The sequence below is a fragment of the Pholcus phalangioides genome, unplaced genomic scaffold (genome assembly GCF_987345545.1).
Source record: "Pholcus phalangioides strain wild (caught in Gottingen) unplaced genomic scaffold, Ppha-v1.0 ptg000017l_1, whole genome shotgun sequence".
Lineage (NCBI taxonomy): Eukaryota > Metazoa > Arthropoda > Arachnida > Araneae > Pholcidae > Pholcus > Pholcus phalangioides.
This window is the reverse complement of record NW_028301610.1, coordinates 65,061,331-65,081,824: the sequence shown is the minus strand read 5'-3', so window position 1 is coordinate 65,081,824 and position 20,494 is coordinate 65,061,331. Positions and strand designations below refer to the sequence as shown.

Here is a 20,494-nt window from a genome sequence, read left to right as displayed (position 1 = left end):
TTAACGACTATGAAACTGGATACCATAATATTTTAGATGAAATTTAAGCAGAAGATTATATGTTTTTATGTAAAATTTTTGAGACGGTAAATCAAAACTGAAGGTATTGAAAAAACATGTATGAAATCGGAAAGACTCCAGAGCGCACATTTTATCAAGTGATAGTTTGTACATACCAAATATGATATGATTGATCTTGTACACCCCGGTGTCCTTCGATTTCCTCAAATACACTTTACCATTACAAGTCCAACAAAAACTGAAATTATTATCCGATTTGAATTTTTTAGCATAGTACAAGGTAGCATAGTTTCGTATAAGGCGCAAGGTGTTCATTGAAATATACTGAGTTCGGACGGAGGCAATCATTGAGTTGTGATGCACACATTTTCATTTTACGGGTGGCATTAGAAAAAATGTCTCGTTTTTCTTCGGACTTCAACTGCATGATAATGGGCTTAATTTTATCCTTCTTTGTTGTTGGCACACGATAAATAGCACTGATATCAGTTTCCAAATCAAGCAGATCAAGTATCTGTAATATTGTAGATTTAATGTTCTGGATGTCCTCATTTTCTGATTCAGGAAGGCCAAGAATCTCAATATTAATACGCCTGGAGTACTGTTGCAGATCAACGATGTCAACCTGTAGAATGCGGATTCGTGATCTCATCGAAGCGTTCTTAATCTCAAGGAATGATTGTCTTTTTTGTATTCAGTTATTTCAGATTGATGTTTGTTGATTTAACACACGTTATTTGCCAAAGTTGACAAATTAGCATTTGTAATCAAGCGGACTAGCTCTTTTACTTGTGAATTTCTTCCACAAAACATCAGGATTTGACACAATGATGATCAATCACTGTAATTTCTGCTGCTTGCAGTGGCAATTTTTTTTCTTCTGAGAAAATGAAAACCGTCTCACATTTGCGCTCTGAAGTTGGTAGACTAGAGCAGGGATTCTCAACCTTTTTGAAAGCCAGTGCCCCGGTAAATCTTTCGTGCAAGTGAAAGGAATGGTCATACACACTGCCAATGAGAAATTAATGGAAAAAAATGAAACAGTCAATCACACTCACAGCCCAGTAAGACTGGTAATGGGCAGCAGTTGAGAAACAATGGACTAGAGTAAACCATCTTCAGCTGCACGATCACGGATATTAACAGGGTTTCACGATGTAAAGCCCAATGAGGGGCAGCTAATTAAAATAAGGGGCCATGATTATCCCAATTAGATTTTTGAAGATAAAATCGACTGCAGGAACATGCTGAGAAAATCCAAAAACAAGTTTTAAAAAAACCCCGTCTCTAATTTCCTCTAAATTTTTCTTGAGTTACAGCAACTCCTTCATGGAGAGATTGGATAGATAATCGGCTCGGCGTGTTTATTTAAAAAAACGAATAAAAAAATATCTTTGTAGTGCTTGCAAAATGTGAAAAAGCACACATGGTGAGCAAGAGTTCCCCCCAATACAATACTGTACTCTGCAGTCAGGGGCATATGCAAGATTGACATTTGGAGGGGGAGGGGAACAAGAATTTTTTCCCAGAGAAATTCCGAGTTACTACCCTTCAAAAAAAATTTAAATTACTCGAAATTGATTAATATAGCATATATAAAACGGATATTTCCTTTTGATTTTTTTCCACTAATTTTTGATCGGCTTGGAGGGCACAAGCCCCCAAGTTGATCAAAAATTAACATACGCCTCTGTTTGCAGTACTCAAACTACTTTAAAACAGAGATCTCCACTTTTGAAGGTCACAAGATAGAGCGACCACTGTTCCCCAATACACATTGAAATTCAATTTTACTCCTCCAAATTTTTCATAGAGGAGTAAGAATACTCTTTCAAATTTTATGTAATTTTTTAGTTTTTTTGTCATAATAAAATACCATTCTTTTTTCAAAACTACCCTTAAAAATTTGGAGAAGAGTGAAATTACACTGTAAAATTATTTCAGATAATTTTGAGTGTGACTATGGAAGATAGGAGAAGTGGTGGTGAAGGAGAATAAAACACATTCTCTGGGAAAAAATAGTTTTGCAGCTTGCAGGAACAAAGTTTTGGCTAATATTTTTTTACAGTCATTTTCCAAAAGTCTAGGCATTTAACATGCTGAGCACATCATTAGACACTGATACATACCAGGCAGGTATATAAAGTATTTCAAGGAGTTTCCAAGTACACAAAAAAAATAAAAAAAATAAATGACAAACAAGTGCTATTTGGCACAGAAAAATAACTACTACGAAAATACATCCTGGGGCAGGATGTTCATTTAGGCGCAGTACAGTGCAGATTTTTCACCACTGGTAGTATCACCATTTTCTGGCAGAAATATTTAGAGCTTAGCTAACTCCTTTTTTATTTCAATTTCTTTGATAGCACAACAATCTTCTTTTATCGCCTTTCTCAGCATATCAGAAGCAGGTGAGGCCACTGGAGTCCGATCAATCAGGTGTTGTTACCTCTTAGCTGTGCTGGTCATTGGCAGATCTGTTCCCATCCTCTACAGCAGTGGTTCTCAACTTTTGGAAGTCCATGGCCTAGTTGATTTCGTTCATGTGAGTGGAAAGGCCCAGTCATACATACGACTAATGTGAAATTAATGGGCAAAAATGAGACAGAGAACCACTCACGGCCCGGTTTGATGTCAGGGCCCAGCAGTTGAGAAACACTGCTCTACGAGGTGGCCTTGAAAAAACCCATATAAAGAAAGCTCCCCTCTGACACACCTTTTTCTCTTTTTTCAGGGGCCTTTGTTCAACATCAAGTAGCACTCATCAACCACCTTAGTAGGGAATATTCCTGGGTGGGGAAAAATAATCACTTTTTTTTAGAAACAGCTGAAAGGATTTTAAGGAATTTTATATAAGGAGTTTCAAGGGTCCTTAAAAATGGAAATGTAAATTAATGACTTTTTTTAAGAAGTTTTAATCACGGTACAAACCCTGCTAACATATTCAACAACAGTTCTAGTCTGATTAGTCTGATCTGATTTTTATTACAATGCAACATCAGATGGACCATTAGCAGAAATATTTATAGCCAATATTTTTGCTATATATTTATGTATTTAAACCAGGGTTGGCAAGGTTTTGGACAGTACGGTAAAAACCTAATCACAGAAGCAAAAGAGGTTGGTTACACATGACTTCCCCTTTTTGAACCCATGCTGATTATCTGACAATACATTATTCTCATCTACCCACTTCACCAATTGCCTTTTAATAATAATTTCCAAAATTTTCGTCAAACTTACTAGACAATAATTGGACACTGCTTCTCCGGCACCCTTTTTAAATATTGGAACCACATTAGCAAGCTTCCAATCCCTCGAGATTGGCAGAAGCAAAGGTTGGTGACTGAGTTCTTATCAACCTCACAAATAATGAGTCAATAAAGATGTTTGTTGGGCACCTAACAAAGTTGACTCGTTGGAAAGCAAAATTTAAAAGAATCCGTAATACATCTACCTTTCAATGGTGCACCATTCAAGACAAAAGTATGATTAAAAGCAATGAAGTCCTATCATTTTCTTCACTTCTCAATTTCACTATTTCCCTTCTGATTTGCCTCGTGCAATGTTGGTTAATATTTACCGTGGGGGAGAGAGAAGTGTTATTATATATTGGAGTTTTTAATACATACCAAAGTTGTTAATTAACATTGTGAGTATTCTGTGTAATAAGGTTGTTAATTAATTTTGTGTACGAGAGTAATAAAATGTTTGGGCTTTTTACGGTTCAAATGCATTTTTGCCCCCTTTGTTCATACTGCTTTTACTTATGATCATCATTGTAAACAAATTTAACCTCTTTATGATCACGAGTGTCCAAACACCAGTGGAGAGAATAAGTTCCAAAAATTGTTTTCTTTCCTCTCTCTTCACCACCGCAAAACTTTACAGTAACCCTATCTACAGAAAAGTTGCTTTTCCTTTCTTTCTATACACAAATACAAGGCCGCAACAGGCAAAATGCCCAACAAGGTGGCTGAGAAAAAGATGCTCATAACAAATATGTGGATGTGGTATTTCTAAAATATAACAACCAACTCCTAATTAAAAATTAAATTAATATACTCCTGTTAATGATTTTTTCAATACATAATGTATCTTTTTGCTATGTGCATGTAAGAGCAAAGGGAATAGTAGGGTGAGGGGGTGAAAAATACTTTTTCCTTTCCCCTTTTTCTAATATGCGGTTAAGTTAGGACAAAATTACCAGATTTATTACCAATTCATTAAATAGAGATAATTCAAATTTCTTGTCAAAAGTTTGTATGTAAAATGGTTAAAGCACAAACATCCAGTTTTCACTTGCCCCACTTATTGAGACAAGTGGAACCCTTTTCCAACTAAAAATTAATCTTGAAAAAGGAACAATGCAGAAAATAAGTTTAATCCTTTATCCACCATATTATGAAAAAATGAAATTATGTAAATTTTTTGGTAGATCATTTTAATAGTAATTAAGACCTAAAGATGAAAATAATTTTTATAAAAATTAGTTTGTTTATAATGAGTTGATTCATGAGGTTTACTTTGAAGTAACATCAGAACTCTGCGCTTACAATAAAATTAACAATTTGAATATGTTGAGTAACATAACAGTTGCAGGAGCTTTATTCATTTTACCATGAAGAAAACCATATATATATGTAATTTGTTTAAGTTTGATAAGTTTGTTAGAGAACACTTTTCAGGGTGTAGTATGCAAAAGTGTAATGCAGTAAACACTTTTACAAGAGCAAACCATCCACACACACACACAACTTAATTTTATTAATTAATCTATTTTTATATATTTAAGTGATAAATACCAACAGGCCCCAAAGCAGAATATGAAAAACCTGTGACATATGTTTGCAGAACAATCTAGAAGAATTTTAAGTAGAAAACTCTTGCAGAACATTTCCAGTCAGGCAAGGGCTCATTGTAGAACAATGGAAGGTGCCACAGGTGGTATGGAAGAGTCTGTAGCACGTTGTGGATAGCAGACAATTATGCCATTCGGGCAGTTCAGGCCTGTCCCACAATCTGGTCTTGCCTTTCATTCATGCACCTTGACCTTCCAGAGCCTTCATTCTGCTGACGAGTTCCTTTCAGCAACCATTGCTGCCAGCACCTTTCCACAGCCATGTCCGTATTGTGCAGATGACGGCCTATTGCTCGGTATGACCAGCCAGCTTCAGGCATCCCAACTATGTGACCATATTCAAAATCGTCCAATTGGCTATAAGGTCTTCAACAATATCGTAACGACATTATTGGTTGTGTCTCCAGGGAACTGCAAGGCTGACAATGAGAAAACATAAACCGTCTGCGATTGTTACCTGTTTTAAACAATGATAGTTGCACAGTAGAAATGCACGCTATGACTGAAGTTAATATTCATTGGCCTTGAAAATTTAATCATTTACATACTTGGCATGAAGGAAATTCGCATGCAAAATTTCAAGATGATTGGATTATTTTTTAAGGATGCTTCATTTTTTTTCGCAAAAGAGAGCAACTTGGATTTGGAAAATGTATCAAGAACAGCATAAATCTGGTGGTGCACCATGATGATAGTCTGCCTCTTAATACAACGATAATCCATCCCCATGAAGATTTTCATGATTTTCACTTAGTCCACAGAATATTTTTATATTGAGATTTCATTAGCTATAAAAATAAAAACTACATGTTCAAATTATGAATTGCAATTCACTATTGTTTACACAATCGACACCTCACCATATACTGACGGCAGGGTTATAACTAGAGGGGGAACCAAAGGCCCCGGAAGGCTGTTTTACATGGGAACAAAGAACATCATTACAAAATTATAAAATTTTAAAGTTTTGGAGGGCGGCTGAATCATGCTTGTCCTGGGCGGCAAAAATCTTAGTTACGTCCTTGACTGACGGTACTTGTAAGTATCAGTCACAAATGTGCTTGGTATTTGAAACATAGGTATTATTTCATGAAAGTGCTGACATAAACAAAATTTTGGATCAATAATGAGTAGAGGAAAAAATATTTTGCATTCACCTCAACTAAATCTCTAGTATTATGCCTCTGTAAAGTTGAAACTTAAAAACTGTTTACAATGGCAACTATGGAAAAGTGAAAATTTTTATTTATAAACATTCATTACATTTAAAAAACTAATTGTGTCCTACACTTGTGCTGTCATCTGGTAATCGTAAAATAGTTGTGAAAATTTATATTTAAAAATACCTACGCCCAACAATGTATTTAGGAAAAATGACAGGATGAAAAAGAAAGTTGTACTTTGAAGTACCGTCAGTAGATAAAGGGTTAAAACATTAGCCCTAAAAAAGTAAGAGTCAAAACCTGCTTTGCAAGTTTCATCGACTTCTCTAATGCAGGTGCTTGGTTGAATTCGCACAAATGATAAAAGCGGTTCTACTTACCTCAGAACTCCTAGTGAAAACTCGTCTTACGAATTCAGAAAGATGTCTGTGATTTAGTGAGCACCAACTACTTGCTGAAAGTAGCTGTATGGTTAGGGGATTTCCCATAAATTGGCATCTGGACCCCAAGTATTAGACGAATGAGCTGACGTATGTTAGAGAAGTACTTCAGCATAACACACATACCCGATGTAGAAATGAACCAACTGAAGGAAATTTAATGACTCAAAATAATCAAGATGACAATTTGTGAAAAATCCCCTAACATACAGTACTTTCAGCAAGTAACTTGAATTAGTGCTCACTAAATCATAAATCTTTCTGAATTTTGACGACATTCTACTGGAATTTTCTTAAAAGTTGCACTATACAGGGTGCATAGGTAATAGCATGCATGACATTTTATTGGTGAGCCTTTGGTCCTAGACGTATACTTCTAATTAGAAAAAGAGTATTCAACTGAATCAGATCATTCATGTTACGATGGGTTACACATAATTAAATTAAAAAAATTAACTTTTTACACAGACACCCTGTGCAACAGAATTAAATGCAGATAAATCATTTTACCCACATTTTAATGCCCTTTTTTCATTTTTCCAGGCCCGTCATTTGGGATTTAGAAATCGGCTTTAGAAAATACACTAGAAATGTGTATATATATATATACACTCTTATATATACACAGAAAAGAATTATTTTAAGAAAAAGAGAAATAAAATTGAATTTTATGAGAGTGAAATAGAACCTATGCAGTGGGTCTTCATCGGGGGGGGGGGAAACCCCATGAATGGTTAGAAAATTGTAGGTGTTTCTGAAGGGTGGCTATGCCTAATTGCATTAAAAATGCCAACCCTTGTTCCCAATGCCTGCCTTCTCAAAAACATGTTGGACGAAAAAAAAAGACGTTAAAAATACAATACAGTAAAACCTCATTAAGTCATCACTACAGTTAAGTCGTCGTTTTTCTTGAGATCTGTCCAGCTTCCATAGATAGCAATGTTATTAAACCCTTATTTACTCATCGCTAATTTCGGTTAACTCGTCACTATGAAAAAGTTCAAGAGAAAGGAACAGATAATGTCTGTGGCTTTCTTTAAAAAAATTGCTTGTTAAAAGCATTGCCATATGCTTAAAAGTCATATGTAAATATGACAAAATTAAATGTATGCCTTATGTATCAAAAATAAAAGCCTTATATAAGAAAATAAGCAATAAAAAATAATAAATATAAAAGAAAAAAAAGCCCTATAAAAGGAACAGTTCAAGTAACAACAGTTACACTGGGGAAGTTCATTTGCCGACTAAAGTTTTTGAAACATTAAGGACTGTTCAAGCTAAATCTGATTTCTGCATGGGAACCAACAAATTTAGGGCGTGTACTATTTTAACAGAATAGATGAAATTATAAAAGTCAACAGCCTTTGCTTCCAGCGGCTAAGACGTATAAAAATTGCACCTCACTTGGGCCAGAATTGAAACCACCAGGCAAATACTTTGAGTGTTTTTGGCCAATCACAGAAAAACAATGTAAGTCGAACCAGACAACTACACAAATACAGTATGATTTCCGAAGATGTTCGTTACTCACGTGAGTGAAATATCTGCAATTAGATTAAAAATTACAAATTTCAAGCCGCAATAGGCAAGCCCAACAAGATGGCTGAAAAAAAAGGAAAATAAATGAAAACATAAAAATGATATAAATAAAAATTTCCATGAAAAATATATGGATGTCCATAACAACCTAAACTAAGCAACCAAAATTAACAATTAATGCAAGAACTGACTTTTCACAAAAATGCATACTTGTTAACAAAAAGAGTAAAAAAAAAAATTTATATCTCTTGAATTCTCGGTTACTATACTCTATACTAGTGTTTTCTGAATTGGGTGATGGAATGGTCCAGGGGGATGGTAAAAGCTATGGTTATAACATAGGAGTCTATTCTATGTTGATAGTGAATCGTTGATCCTAGAAGCATACATCCAATTATACAAAGTTTCCAAATAATGTGTTTCAGTTGCAAGGCGATATGCGAAAAAATTTCTGAAGGGGGGAAGATAGTTTTCCAAATTTTTTTTTGTTCTATGCTATATTGCTTGGTTAGTACTGCATTTAAAAAAAATTGAATTTTTTGTTAATGACTTCGTGGAACAGGTTCTACTACTTCACTAATGAAAATTTTTAACACATATGGGTCTCTATAAAAAATCTATTTTCTATAAAACCCCTTGGAAAAGAATTATTTATTAGGAGCAGCTCAAAGTATTTGCAGGTAATACTCCTAAGAACAAAATATTTGTACGTACAAAAATATTCCACAAAATACAAGATATGTGGGACAACTACAGTGTAAGTTGATACACAATTTTACATAAACACAAATATCAGTAAATTGGAACCAAAATTTATAAAAATTATGTCTTTCAATAAAAATTGAACTAAAAATGCAGTTATCCCTAAACAATTTACAAAACAAAAAATATTTCAATAAGGATGGCTTAATAAAATTAACTGGCCTTGTGGCTTCAACCTGCTCCTTGAAAAAGTCAATATTCCCTAAAATCTCTATATAAATGTCATCTATATTACTCTGAATGTTTTGATAACACCAACATTTATCAAAACATTTACATGAAAATAAACACCTTTATACATATAAAAGATTGTTACCCTAAAAATAAAATAGTTAATTATTACCTGTATTTGGCTTCATGATCGGAGACTCTCCCATATCTATAATGGGGGGAGAAAAAAATCAACTTTATCTAATCAGAAATAATTTTACCACAGCATATGAAATAAACCAATCTTCTATTTATCTATACATAGAAAATAACATGTCCTGACTGACTGATTCATCATTAACGAGCAAAAATCACTGAAGTTATAAATATAAAATTTGGTCAATAGCTTTATTTTATGTAATGTACCAGAGATGCTGCTGTACTTTAATTTACAAAATTCAAAAAATCTGGGTCCCTTTTGAGTGAAAAGTGGGGTCTCACTCAAAAAACATTACCTTGATAAAAGTATGCCCCCTTCCCATAATTCACTGTTATCTCTGAATTTTTTTCCAGCATGCCCCAAAATCTTAGCTCTTTTAATAATATCTTCCGATTTAAATTTAAAAAGCAAATGAGATTCTCTCTCTTTCTCTCAGTACACACTATCTCGGACACTTATCTTCCGATTCTCTATTCATACGAGCAAGGATTTCATACCAATCATTGTGAAGCGATTTCCTGGTAAAATGATTTTATTTTTCCCTCCCTGATGGTCCACCACTGATTTGTTGCCATTTAACTGCCACATATTTTCAGACCTGAATATTGGAGATTCGTGTTGATGAAACTTAAGTGTGTTTGTGTGCGCCCAGAATCTAGCATGTTTTGTGTTCAAAAGGTGGTGCCATCTACACTGGTGTAAGAAATTAAGAGAATTTGCAGACTTGGTCGATTATCTCTAGAACTACTGTACCGATTTTAATGAAATTTGATATGTACATACATTGATACAATACAAAACAAATAACCATTCAATAATTGTAATACACACACATGGTCGTGCGTAACACTTGTTGGAGTCGGAAGGTATGAAACAGCGGTTGCAGAATAAACAAAAAAAATGGGTTAATAGATGGGTCAATAGGGGGTATGGTCCCCTCTTACAGCTATACAGGTCTCGCAGCGTGATTTCATACTTGAAATAAGGCAGTTTATCATTTCCTGTGGCAATTGGTCCCACTCGTTCAGCAACTCTGATTTCATTCCCTGGATGGTTCCCGGAGGGGGGTTGCGAGTTGCAATTGCCCTCCCCAGAGCGTCCCAGACATGCTCTATAGGATTAAGGTCTGGAGATCTGGCTGGCCAATCCATCCGGCGAATATCCTCACTCTCTAGAAAATCGTCGAGCAGAAGAGCTCTATGTGGCCTTGCGTTATCGTCCATTAAAATGAACTCAGGGTCAACTGCACCCCTGAAAAGGCGAACATAGGGCTCCAAGACCTCATCCCTATACCTCACACCAGTCACAGTGCCTCTTTCAAAGACATGGAGAGGTGTGCGGCCATCCAACATGATGCCTGCCCAGACCATTAAACCTCCCCCGCCATAATGGTAGATTTCGCGGACATTGGAGGGTAGGTAGCGGGTCCCTGGTTCTCTCCATATGAACGTACGGCGAGAATCGGTGCTTAGGCTGAACCGGGACTCATCAGTGAAGAGAACGGTCGCCCATTGATCCATACTCCAATCTCTATGCTCTCTGCACCATGATAAACGGATTCTCCTGTCCGTAGAAGTGAGCGGGACGCAAACAGCAGGTCTTCTTGCAAACAACCCTCTCTCATGAAGTCTTTTGGAAACAGTCACCCTTGATACACGGGTTCCTGTGGCTGCATACAAGTCACGAGAGAGCTGAGAAGCTGTAGCACTCCTGTTACGCTTCGCTATAATCGACAAATGGCGATCTTCTCTGGCCGTCGTGGCTCGTGGACGACCTTGCCCAGGCTTTCTCTCGATGGATCCGGTATCCTGGAACTGTTTCTATAGGTTACACGCTACTATGGGCGTTAAATTGAACTCTCTACAAATCTGGACGTGAGATTGGCCTGCTTCTAGCCTCCCCACAATTCGCCACCTCATTCCATCATCTAAACGTTGGTGGTTACTCATTTTTACTGTTACAATTTGAAATTAACCGATTGCTGCAAAATAACACCAAGAAATTCGCCGAGGTGTGCTAGCGAACGAAATGCGTCTTAACTTACGTGCGCTTATAAAGCCTGTTTCTCTACTGGCTCCGCCTACACACATGTGTACGCTTATGTATTTGACGTACAAGATTTGCATTTTTATCTAGAAGCAGTGGTTTTACATTCAGCTCAGTTCTTTTCATGAAATTCGATAAAATATGCAAATTCGCTTAATTTATTTCACCAGTGTATCTACAGCCGCAACTAGATACTTTCTCAAATGTGGCAAACACACATTTTGGCACCAAGTGTAATGTAGAAGACGCAGTTATAAAGGGTGAATTCGGCACCTCCTCTAGTCCAGAGTCCAGGAGGAGGACACTAGACCTGCCTGCTCTATCCCCCCACACTAGTTGCGGCCCTGCACCTAGTGTGGGAATTAAGCCCATGTTTCACGTTAATATTTTGTTGATTTTAACCTTTTCCACAACATAATAAATGTCACTAAACCCCCTGTAAAGTGCCATATCGTTTCAATGAAGTACAATTTCACCCGATTCTCAGCAGGTTCTTATTTTTTAAATATAGGGAAAAAATGGTGCATTTTGAGAAAAATCACCTGTACAAAATATCTGGACATGCCACTGCTAAAATAAAAGGCTTTTAAGAAGGCGAGGTATCTCGTAAAAGCCACTGAGAGGGTTAAAATGTATATTTTCATACTGTACAGAACAGGCGCGGATCCAGGGTGATGTGTTGGGGGGGGGCGATTTTTCACAATGAAGATGTCGATCGGTGAGACCCAAACTAGTGTCCGCAGGTGCCAAACGTACTTAAAATAAAAAAACTAATAAAAAATTAATTAAGAATTAAAATTATTTAAAACTTTCAATTAATTTTCATTTAAAAAATTAATTAACATTAAAATTAATTACGATTACATTTTAATTGAAAATAAAAATTAATTAAAAATTGAAGGCAGTTAAAAATTAAATCTAAATTAAAATTTATATTTATAAAAATTATATTTTTTCAATATGCAGCATACTTATTTAAAAACTTGCTTGCAGCAACTGGTGTTACAATTAATGAATAAGCTGTTTTTGATAATAAATTTGAACGTGTGTGCCGGCTACCCTCGCAAAAAATACCGTACGAAAAAAAAGTTTGAGGTGCAGAATGAATAATGTGTGTTATATTTATAAACATTGTAAGGAATTCTGATGCACATTACCAGTTAAAAATGTTTTTTTATTAACAGTATCATGAGCAATTGTACAAATAAATAAAAACTTTGCAGATGAAAAGAGAGCAGAATATCAAAAGCGTATGAAGAATTGGTATTTTAAAATGTTCCTAGAATACTATTTCTTCCTCCTTCGCTTGATAAAAATTAAGGCTCACAGTTAACCGGACAAAACAATGCGCGCAAATAAAAATTCATCCGAATGTATTCGATAAATGCTTTTTTCCAGCTTTTCAAGTCAAAGTAGAGAGATACTTTCCGTTTAAATTTAATTTTTTTGATCCCTGTGAAAGTATTAAACGTTTCTCTTTGTGACGTTGTGATAACAATTAGGCAAATTAATATGAATAAAATAAGGATCTCGGTTAACCAGAGGAAATGAATTCTAAGCTAACTCGGATACAAGAAACCTCGTTTAAGAGAGACGATCCTTGAACATTTGAAGGAAAAAAAATTATCTAAAGCCCTGACCATGGCCTCCACATCCTAGAGCGGGCCCCTAGGCTAAAGCCTCTAGTGGGCCCCCAGACCAGACTTTTCACGGGCCCTTTTATAGTTAATTTATAGCTTAAAAAAACAAAAAAAAATGATGAGAATCGTCCCCGGCCCTGTCAGCTCCACCCTTGGGAGCATGAACTTTACGCACAACAACAAAGTAGTTATCAAATAAATAGGTAGGCTACTACGCGCACACCGACAGCCTCCTTACCCGTAACGAGTCGCACTGAGCTTGCGAAAAATTCTTGTGACCGCTCAAACTTTAAATGACTTCATGGCTTCAGATAAAAAGCTGAACCTATGCGGCGCAGCTTTTGTCCTCTCATATGTAGGGTCCGTGATAAGGCAGTTTCGGTTTCAGTACAGCACAGGGTAGATGTTTTCCCTGTTCAGATTTTGAATGCCGGTGATGGGATCGGCCAAATGAGCTTTGTTTACATCAGTGATTCCAGGTGAGCCCTCTGTGGTCTGTCTCGTTCGATAGAGAATTCTATCTATTTGCCGGCAGATCCATGTGGGGCCCTCAACTGGCTCTGCTTGTCTCGTACTAATTCATATCAGCTCAGTACTCCCCACTCGGCACTGGACCCGACCAAAGGGACTTTGTTTCCATCCATGGGGTCCCTAAGGTGGTCCCTCTTGTTTCGTTCAATACCTTGTTTAGTATTTACTCATGATCTGCTTGGCGTATGCACTGAAAAGGTTCGGAACCGCTGCTGGAAACTCAAGCATCCAAAGCCGAGCTACACTCACTCCAGCAACTTTTCGTGTTTACGTATGCGCTTCGAGGACTTGGCGATTGATGTAAAGAACATTAAGCAGTCTTCTTTCAGTTACTCACGTTCTAGACAGTTAATTTTTCTTTCTGTGAACAATTTTATAGCACACCAAACTTGTCTCCTTTCTTAAAATGAAAATAAGTACTACACACAATAAAACACCCATTTATGACATGTCTGTATTTACAAATAATACCTTTAACTTCCTCATTTATCACTTATAATTTTCAAACGAGACGATAAAATTTAAAAAATTACAAATTTCCAGCTTTGTATACCCGATTTATGAAAATATTTTGCGTCTGAAACCCATTTTTGTCTTCAAATAAAGTTTCCCATCCTACTACGTATAGAGTCAGACTTTCAATAATCCCTCCAGTAATCCGGTGTTTTTAGGCCGGTTTTCTCCGAGCATAGAAGAGGAAAACAGTGCGCACATGTTTATGAGCAGAAGTTTGTTATTTAAATGGACTTTTTCAATCAATCTGCAGTAATTCGGCGATTTCGTTAACCCAGTACACCCTGGTGTGACATGTGCCAGATTAGCGAGTCTACTGTACTAATAATTCATATCTCTATTAATTCTAGAAAAATTGAATTCCATCAGCCTTTTTTTTTTGCTGGTAATTTTTCAGTTTTTCCCCTCAATTTTTTTTTTTTTGTAACACTGATTTTAACCATCCTCATGCCCCGTTACTGAAGACAATGTCCTATTTACAGAACTAAATGGGCTATAGCCCAGGGCGGCAAGTTCAGAAGGTCGGCAAATTTGAGGATTGAGTGGCCAAGAAAATTAGAAAAATGGGAGAAGGGCGGTGAAATTTTTATAACCGTCAAATAAACCCACCTCTTCCCAGACAGCAAGTGACCGTGTCAGTGAGTGACCTAGAGAGTTTGCAAGCACGTGAATGAGCAAAAGCGTGACTTAGAGCGGGAATAATGAATGATCAAATGAGTGACATAAAGAGTGAGGGACCAGTTCAGTGAGTGGCCTAGAGTCAGCCGTCAGAAGCGTATACTGGGCTCTCGGAAAAAGTAATTTTTCTGAGCCCCCTACCTGGCGAGACACGTTTACTTTTAAAATTTTAAACCAGAGGTCCCTCTGCATTTGAGGCCCCCGCCCGCGGGGAATGCGTTAAGACGGTATTGTCTAGAGCGCGTGTAAGTAACGAAACAATTACCAAAACCAGCGTCAAACACGTGTGTGACCAAACAGGGTGCAAACATGTAAATGACTAAAAGGTCCGTCCCACGAGAGTTTGCTAGGGGACGCTGGGTAAGATAATTAAAGTTAATAAAAGTCTTTGTCGGACATAAACCGCAAAAATAACAGCCGGCGTGAAGTAAACCGTGCTTGTTCGGTCATTCACAAAGGAAGACGCTCGTTCCTCTGCCTTTGTATTGAAAGCCTTAAAAATTATTGCTTCCCCGAGGCCCGAGACGACCGCGGATCCTGACAAAGACTTTTATTATCTTTAACTTTAATTATCTTATCCAGCGTCACCTAGCAAACTCTCGTGGGACGGACCTTTAAAAGAGTGACTTTAATACAGGTGTACTTGCAGGAGTGGGGGGGGGGGCTATAACATGGGATGGAAAATTCGGGAATAGAGTAGTCGAGAAAATTAGACTAGAGTGGAAGGGCGGTGAAATTTGAATAGCCTTCAAATCGGCAAAACCGTAAATGCGCTTCTGACTGAACATCAAAATTACTCTCAATCTCCTAACCTGAATCTCTGGTTCGGTTTCAAATAAACAACTCATAAAGGATGAAAACTTTAATTTGGAACCACCTTAGCAGGAGTTTCAGAGAATTACTAATCAGGAAATATAAAATCTTGGAAACACAAATACACGAAATACTAAATGGTAAATCTTGCTTATTCGAATAGGACGTCAAGATAAAATATGAAAATGTTTTTAAATATGAAAATATAGCATTGAAAAGTTATTGAAACAAGTATAGACTGTTTTCGATAACAAGAAATAATTGACGCATATTTCAATAAAATATGTGGGTACTAATTTGTCTGCATAATTAAGAAAAATTTAAGAGTAAAAAAACTTCCTAATGAAATTCTAATATTGCGCGATTTAAAATAATAAATTTCTTATTCAATTTTGTGCAGACTATATGGTTGTCAAAAACCTATTCAAAAACAGTTTTTCGCCACAGATACGTTAAATAGCAAAAGCTTACTTTCATGCAAATTGAAATGATTTTCATTATTATTTAATTATGATTATCAAGTGCACAATATTAATTTTCAGATTTTTTGTCTGAAAAGATGGTGGTTAAATTTAATTCCCGCAGAACATCCGACTCCACACAATCAATTTTATATAGTGGATTCCACTTATAACGTTCCTCAAGGCCGAAACATGGGAAGAGGAGGTAAGTTTGGTGCCCCGGGCGCTGGACCGGAGGGGGGGGCGTGAATTTCCACATTTTACCTGCCCTTTAACATTCCAAGGGACACCAAGATGCTGACCAAGCATCTGGTTGCGGCACTGCTCTTAGAACCTTTTCCCGCTTAGTGCGATTCATTTTCGTGGTTCCATCTTCAACTAATGCTCAGACCATAGAGACGCTTTAAACGGGAAATATTAATATTTCCCGTTTAAAGCGTTTTTCCGCTTAAAACGATTTTATGGCGGTTTTTGGAAAAGCATTATACGCGCGATCCACTTATAATGTTTAATCCAGGTACTTATTTCAAATTACAAAGGCTTTAATTATTAGATGGGGCAGAGGCCTATATTTTCATAGATATTATAGAGAAGCTATGTGTGTTCAAATGCTCACCTTCTGGCGCAGGTCTTTTCAGCTACGTTTTCGAGGAGGGGGGGGCTTTGCTGAGATTTTTCATACTTTTAGGCCCCACTATAGTGAATTTGTAGAGTGAAAATCAAAAATTGATAAGAATCGTCCTGAGCCCTGTTAGCCTCACCCTGTGGGGGAACCCCCCGTTAATGTCATCATCAGTGAATCCGTAAGCGAATGCAGCTTCATTCTCTGGGAAAACCCCAGATGTGCTACAAAAAGTAATAGAATTAATTTTCTTAATATCCATTTATTTTAAAATTTTAAAATTTTTGCTTACTGAAAACAGTTTTTTTCCAAGACATGGTCATTTTTTGATCCACGTCAAGCTTGCGGGTTTCAGGACTGAATTTAAAAAAAAAAGAGATAACAAAGGCTAGAAAACGATGATTCGTCTTATTGGATGGCTTGTGCTTTACTGCGCGTTACCAAGAAAACTGAAGGGTGTACATTTTTTTGCCTCTCTACATGAGCCCTTAGGCGCTAGGGGGTAAGCGAAAAGGCAGCGTGACAGCCGAATCGTATGGAATCCCTGTAGAACCTTGGTGGGAATACAATTGACCCTCCTCCGGCTATGACTTCTTTATTTTTTCGACCTTACCAGCAGAAGAAATCTCAAGGTGAAACTTCGGGAACAAATTTTAGGGAAAGGAACTTTGAGAAAAAAAGGTAATTAATTAAAAAAATTAAGAATTAATAAAGAAAAAAAGTGAGGTAACTGGAGTTATGTTTGCTTGAAGGCTCTTGGGAGGGGCGATCGCCCCTTCACCTATTGTTTAAAGGCTCTTGGGGGGGGCGATCGCCCCCATCGCCCCCCCCTGGATCCGCCACTGGTACAGAATACACGACTTCATGTCTCTTTCGATTACATTAAAACTAGAACGACAGGAATTTCAAACTACTTAAAACACTGGTAGCAGTGATTTTGAACGATGTAGGAAAAAAATAACAAAAAAATTATATTTTTCTTTACCAAAACTTCTGAAAACAGTATCAATTCTGTGGCTTCGACTTATTTTTGCGATAAACCCTTGCTCATGTACAAATTTTTTGGAATTTTTCCCCTAGGCTGGGATCTTTGGTGGGGCCCCCACTCTATATATTCAATTTATAGTGAGAAAAAACAAAAACTGATAAGACTCGTCTTGGCCTCGAGCTCTGTCCATGAGTAAATTAGTAAAAAATAGATTCTTTTCTCTCATGTGACATTGTACCAGTGAATGCAATGCTGATGTGCAAAAGCTCCATAAAAATTCAAAAGGAATTGAATAACATAAGCTTTTTCAAAAGTGTACCTTTAAATGGTACAAAATGGATACTGGAGAAGAGCAAAAAGTATGATAGAACATCTGTTCTCCTAATGTTAATGTTTGTGAAATGTGCTGAAATGGACGGTTTTCTCATACAATCATATTAGTTAAATATCTATCCTCTTCGCTCCAGAAGTATAAATATGTGGACCTTTATACAATCTTATGTTTCTAATTATATCATAGATGATAATGTAAAATTATAACTCCTTTCAAACACATACATGAAAGTTCAAGCTTCCTATCGATTCAGGTAGAAAGCAGCTTGTAATGATATTACCTAAAAAACAAGTGAAAACAAAGGCAGGCTGACGAAATGGTGGCGAAAAAACTTACTTGAAAAAGAAGTAGTTTTTAATTTATATTTTTACGTATTTAATAGTTAAAAATCATAGATTTTGAAATAGCAATGTAAGGGCATGTTGAAAATATTTTTTTTTAGTTATTTAATACCAGAAAGACGAATGGGGTATGTGTGACCCTGCGCGTTGTTTTTCCTCCCATACGTCAAGAGTGAACCAAAAGCTTTACAATTTCTCAACTTTTTCTGAATTATCATGTTCTTAGTGTACACCAAAGAATTTTTCATTATCTTCTTAACAATTGAGATAAGAACAGATATACCTAGAAAAACAAAAGGGGGTCTAGCTGACCCTCCCATACATTTTAGAACACATTTGCCAACAATACTACCAACATTATCACAATTGATTTTGTAGAGTCAAAATTCTTCTGATAGTCTTTGTGCATCCAATACTATATAATCCCTATTCGCGAAATTTTTTTTTATCTTCATTCTTATCTGCAGATGTCGATTTTAAATCAGCAGTGTCAGCAGTGTCTCAGCTTTTGTTGCCAGGTATTTTTGTAATTTTGTTCAATAAATTGTTTATTCTGTAACGCATAGAAATATCCACATTCTTATGATTGCTGTAGAAATGGCAATAAGATATAGATTCACTGAAGATAAAACTTTCCAGAAGTTAGCAAAGATTGTGTATGAAAAAGCAGTAGTGCTGATGAGAATTCAGGAGAGAAAGAATGAAAGCTACCTGATGCAAAACCTTTGTGAAGCAAGCAACAGTATTGATGATAGATGTGCGACTCAGAATGAAAGTATACCTCGAAAAATGCCTCAGCTGTTGCAAAATGAAATGATACTAGAGCGAATTAATGCTAAACACATTGAAGCCACCAATGAAAACCTAGAGATACATCAAAATGTTATCTCAATAATATCCTGTTTATCAATGGCGAAGAAACTACTGCAGACGGAAAGTAAGTAATATCGTGGGACCTTTCTTGTCAATGTGACATCAAGGATTTCAAAATATTTTACGCGAAACTCATTGCTTACAGATACTGATTCCACATCACTGGAATTATGTGAATTTTTTCAAAACTAAATCAAAAGCTTTGTTGAAACCCTTGAGAAAGATCATTGTCAGGTACTTCCAAACTCGAAAAAAATATAGCACTTACATTCATCAATCATATTCACAACCTAGAAGTGATCTAACACTGAAATCCTATAAGGAATATAGAAAATGCGTGTCTCAAGTTCCCTCCACACTAACATTCATCATAGGAGGTAATTTGCATGCGCACACACACAAACAGAGAATCCTTTAAACTTACATAATAAAATATATTAACAGGTCATTGGTTTTACTCACTAATTCTTTGTGGTATAACTCTATTCTGCCATGAAAATATAGCATGCTGTAAAATATGTTAAAAAATTACTGAAAAAAAGCAATGGGGGTCACAGAGACGACCCCCCTCCTGATCTTTCTAGTGTTAAGTCATTTTTAAACACAGCACATTGAATCGTACGAAAGTCTACGTATGTATACCTTCAGTGTGTTGAGCAGTAAATTTATAACTGTGGTTACACCAAAGTATCTCATGTGAGATTTTTTGTATTTCTGTACTATTTTGAGGGAAAACATTGTTTACGGAGATACATACGGATGACAAAAGGGCTTACGTTGGTGATGAGCATATTACCTTTTTCAAGAAATAAAGTTTTTGATTAATTCTGATAAGGGTTTTACTAGTAACCATCATATTGTTTTTACACATATTGGTTATGCATAATCAGTGTTTGAAAAAATAACTTTAAACAAATCATAACATGAAAATAAAAGTAGTAATTATATATACGATAATTGATTACATCAAATGATTATGCTATAATTATGTAAAGTGATTAAAAAGTAGATGAGTTGTTTTTTCTTTTTCTCTGTCCATGAATTCTCAGCTTTCTGATATTATTACAATGCCTTTTAAGTAAAAGTTCATATACATTGTGCACTTTATTAGTTACTCAAATCATCAAATGCAATTATTTTATTTATTTTATTTACGAGTCCTGATGAAATAAATAGAAGCTTTTCTGGAATACGGTGATCTTTCAGATATTTTTCATGACAGTAGCTGGTCTATAGTTTTTAGTAAGGAAGATGACTAACGAATGTGGCTCAGATGAAACTACAGTTGACATTCCTCAGCCTGCGAGTCAAAGCTTATATACTTATAAAATTATATATGATTACCCTGTAAAAAAAACGGCAGACTTGTTAAAAAAACAAGCTTGCCGTTCGGAATTGACAATAAATTGTAGGTCCCGGTCTAATTAGCCCTCGCGTGCAGAAAATGACAGTGGTGCAACAAAAATGATCAATTATATTTATATATTATTTATAT

General features: G+C 36.1%; 1 protein-coding gene across 1 annotated transcript in view; it reads right to left on the bottom strand.

The window, feature by feature from the left end:
- Positions 1-20,494, bottom strand: part of LOC149074642 (uncharacterized) — a 233,868-nt gene that overhangs the window by 57,724 nt on the left and 155,650 nt on the right. Inside the window, exon 9 of the mRNA XM_089247053.1 lies at positions 9,133-9,168. Within this exon, the coding sequence (XP_089103179.1) occupies positions 9,133-9,168 (36 nt within the window). The remainder of the gene's footprint in view (positions 1-9,132; positions 9,169-20,494) is intronic.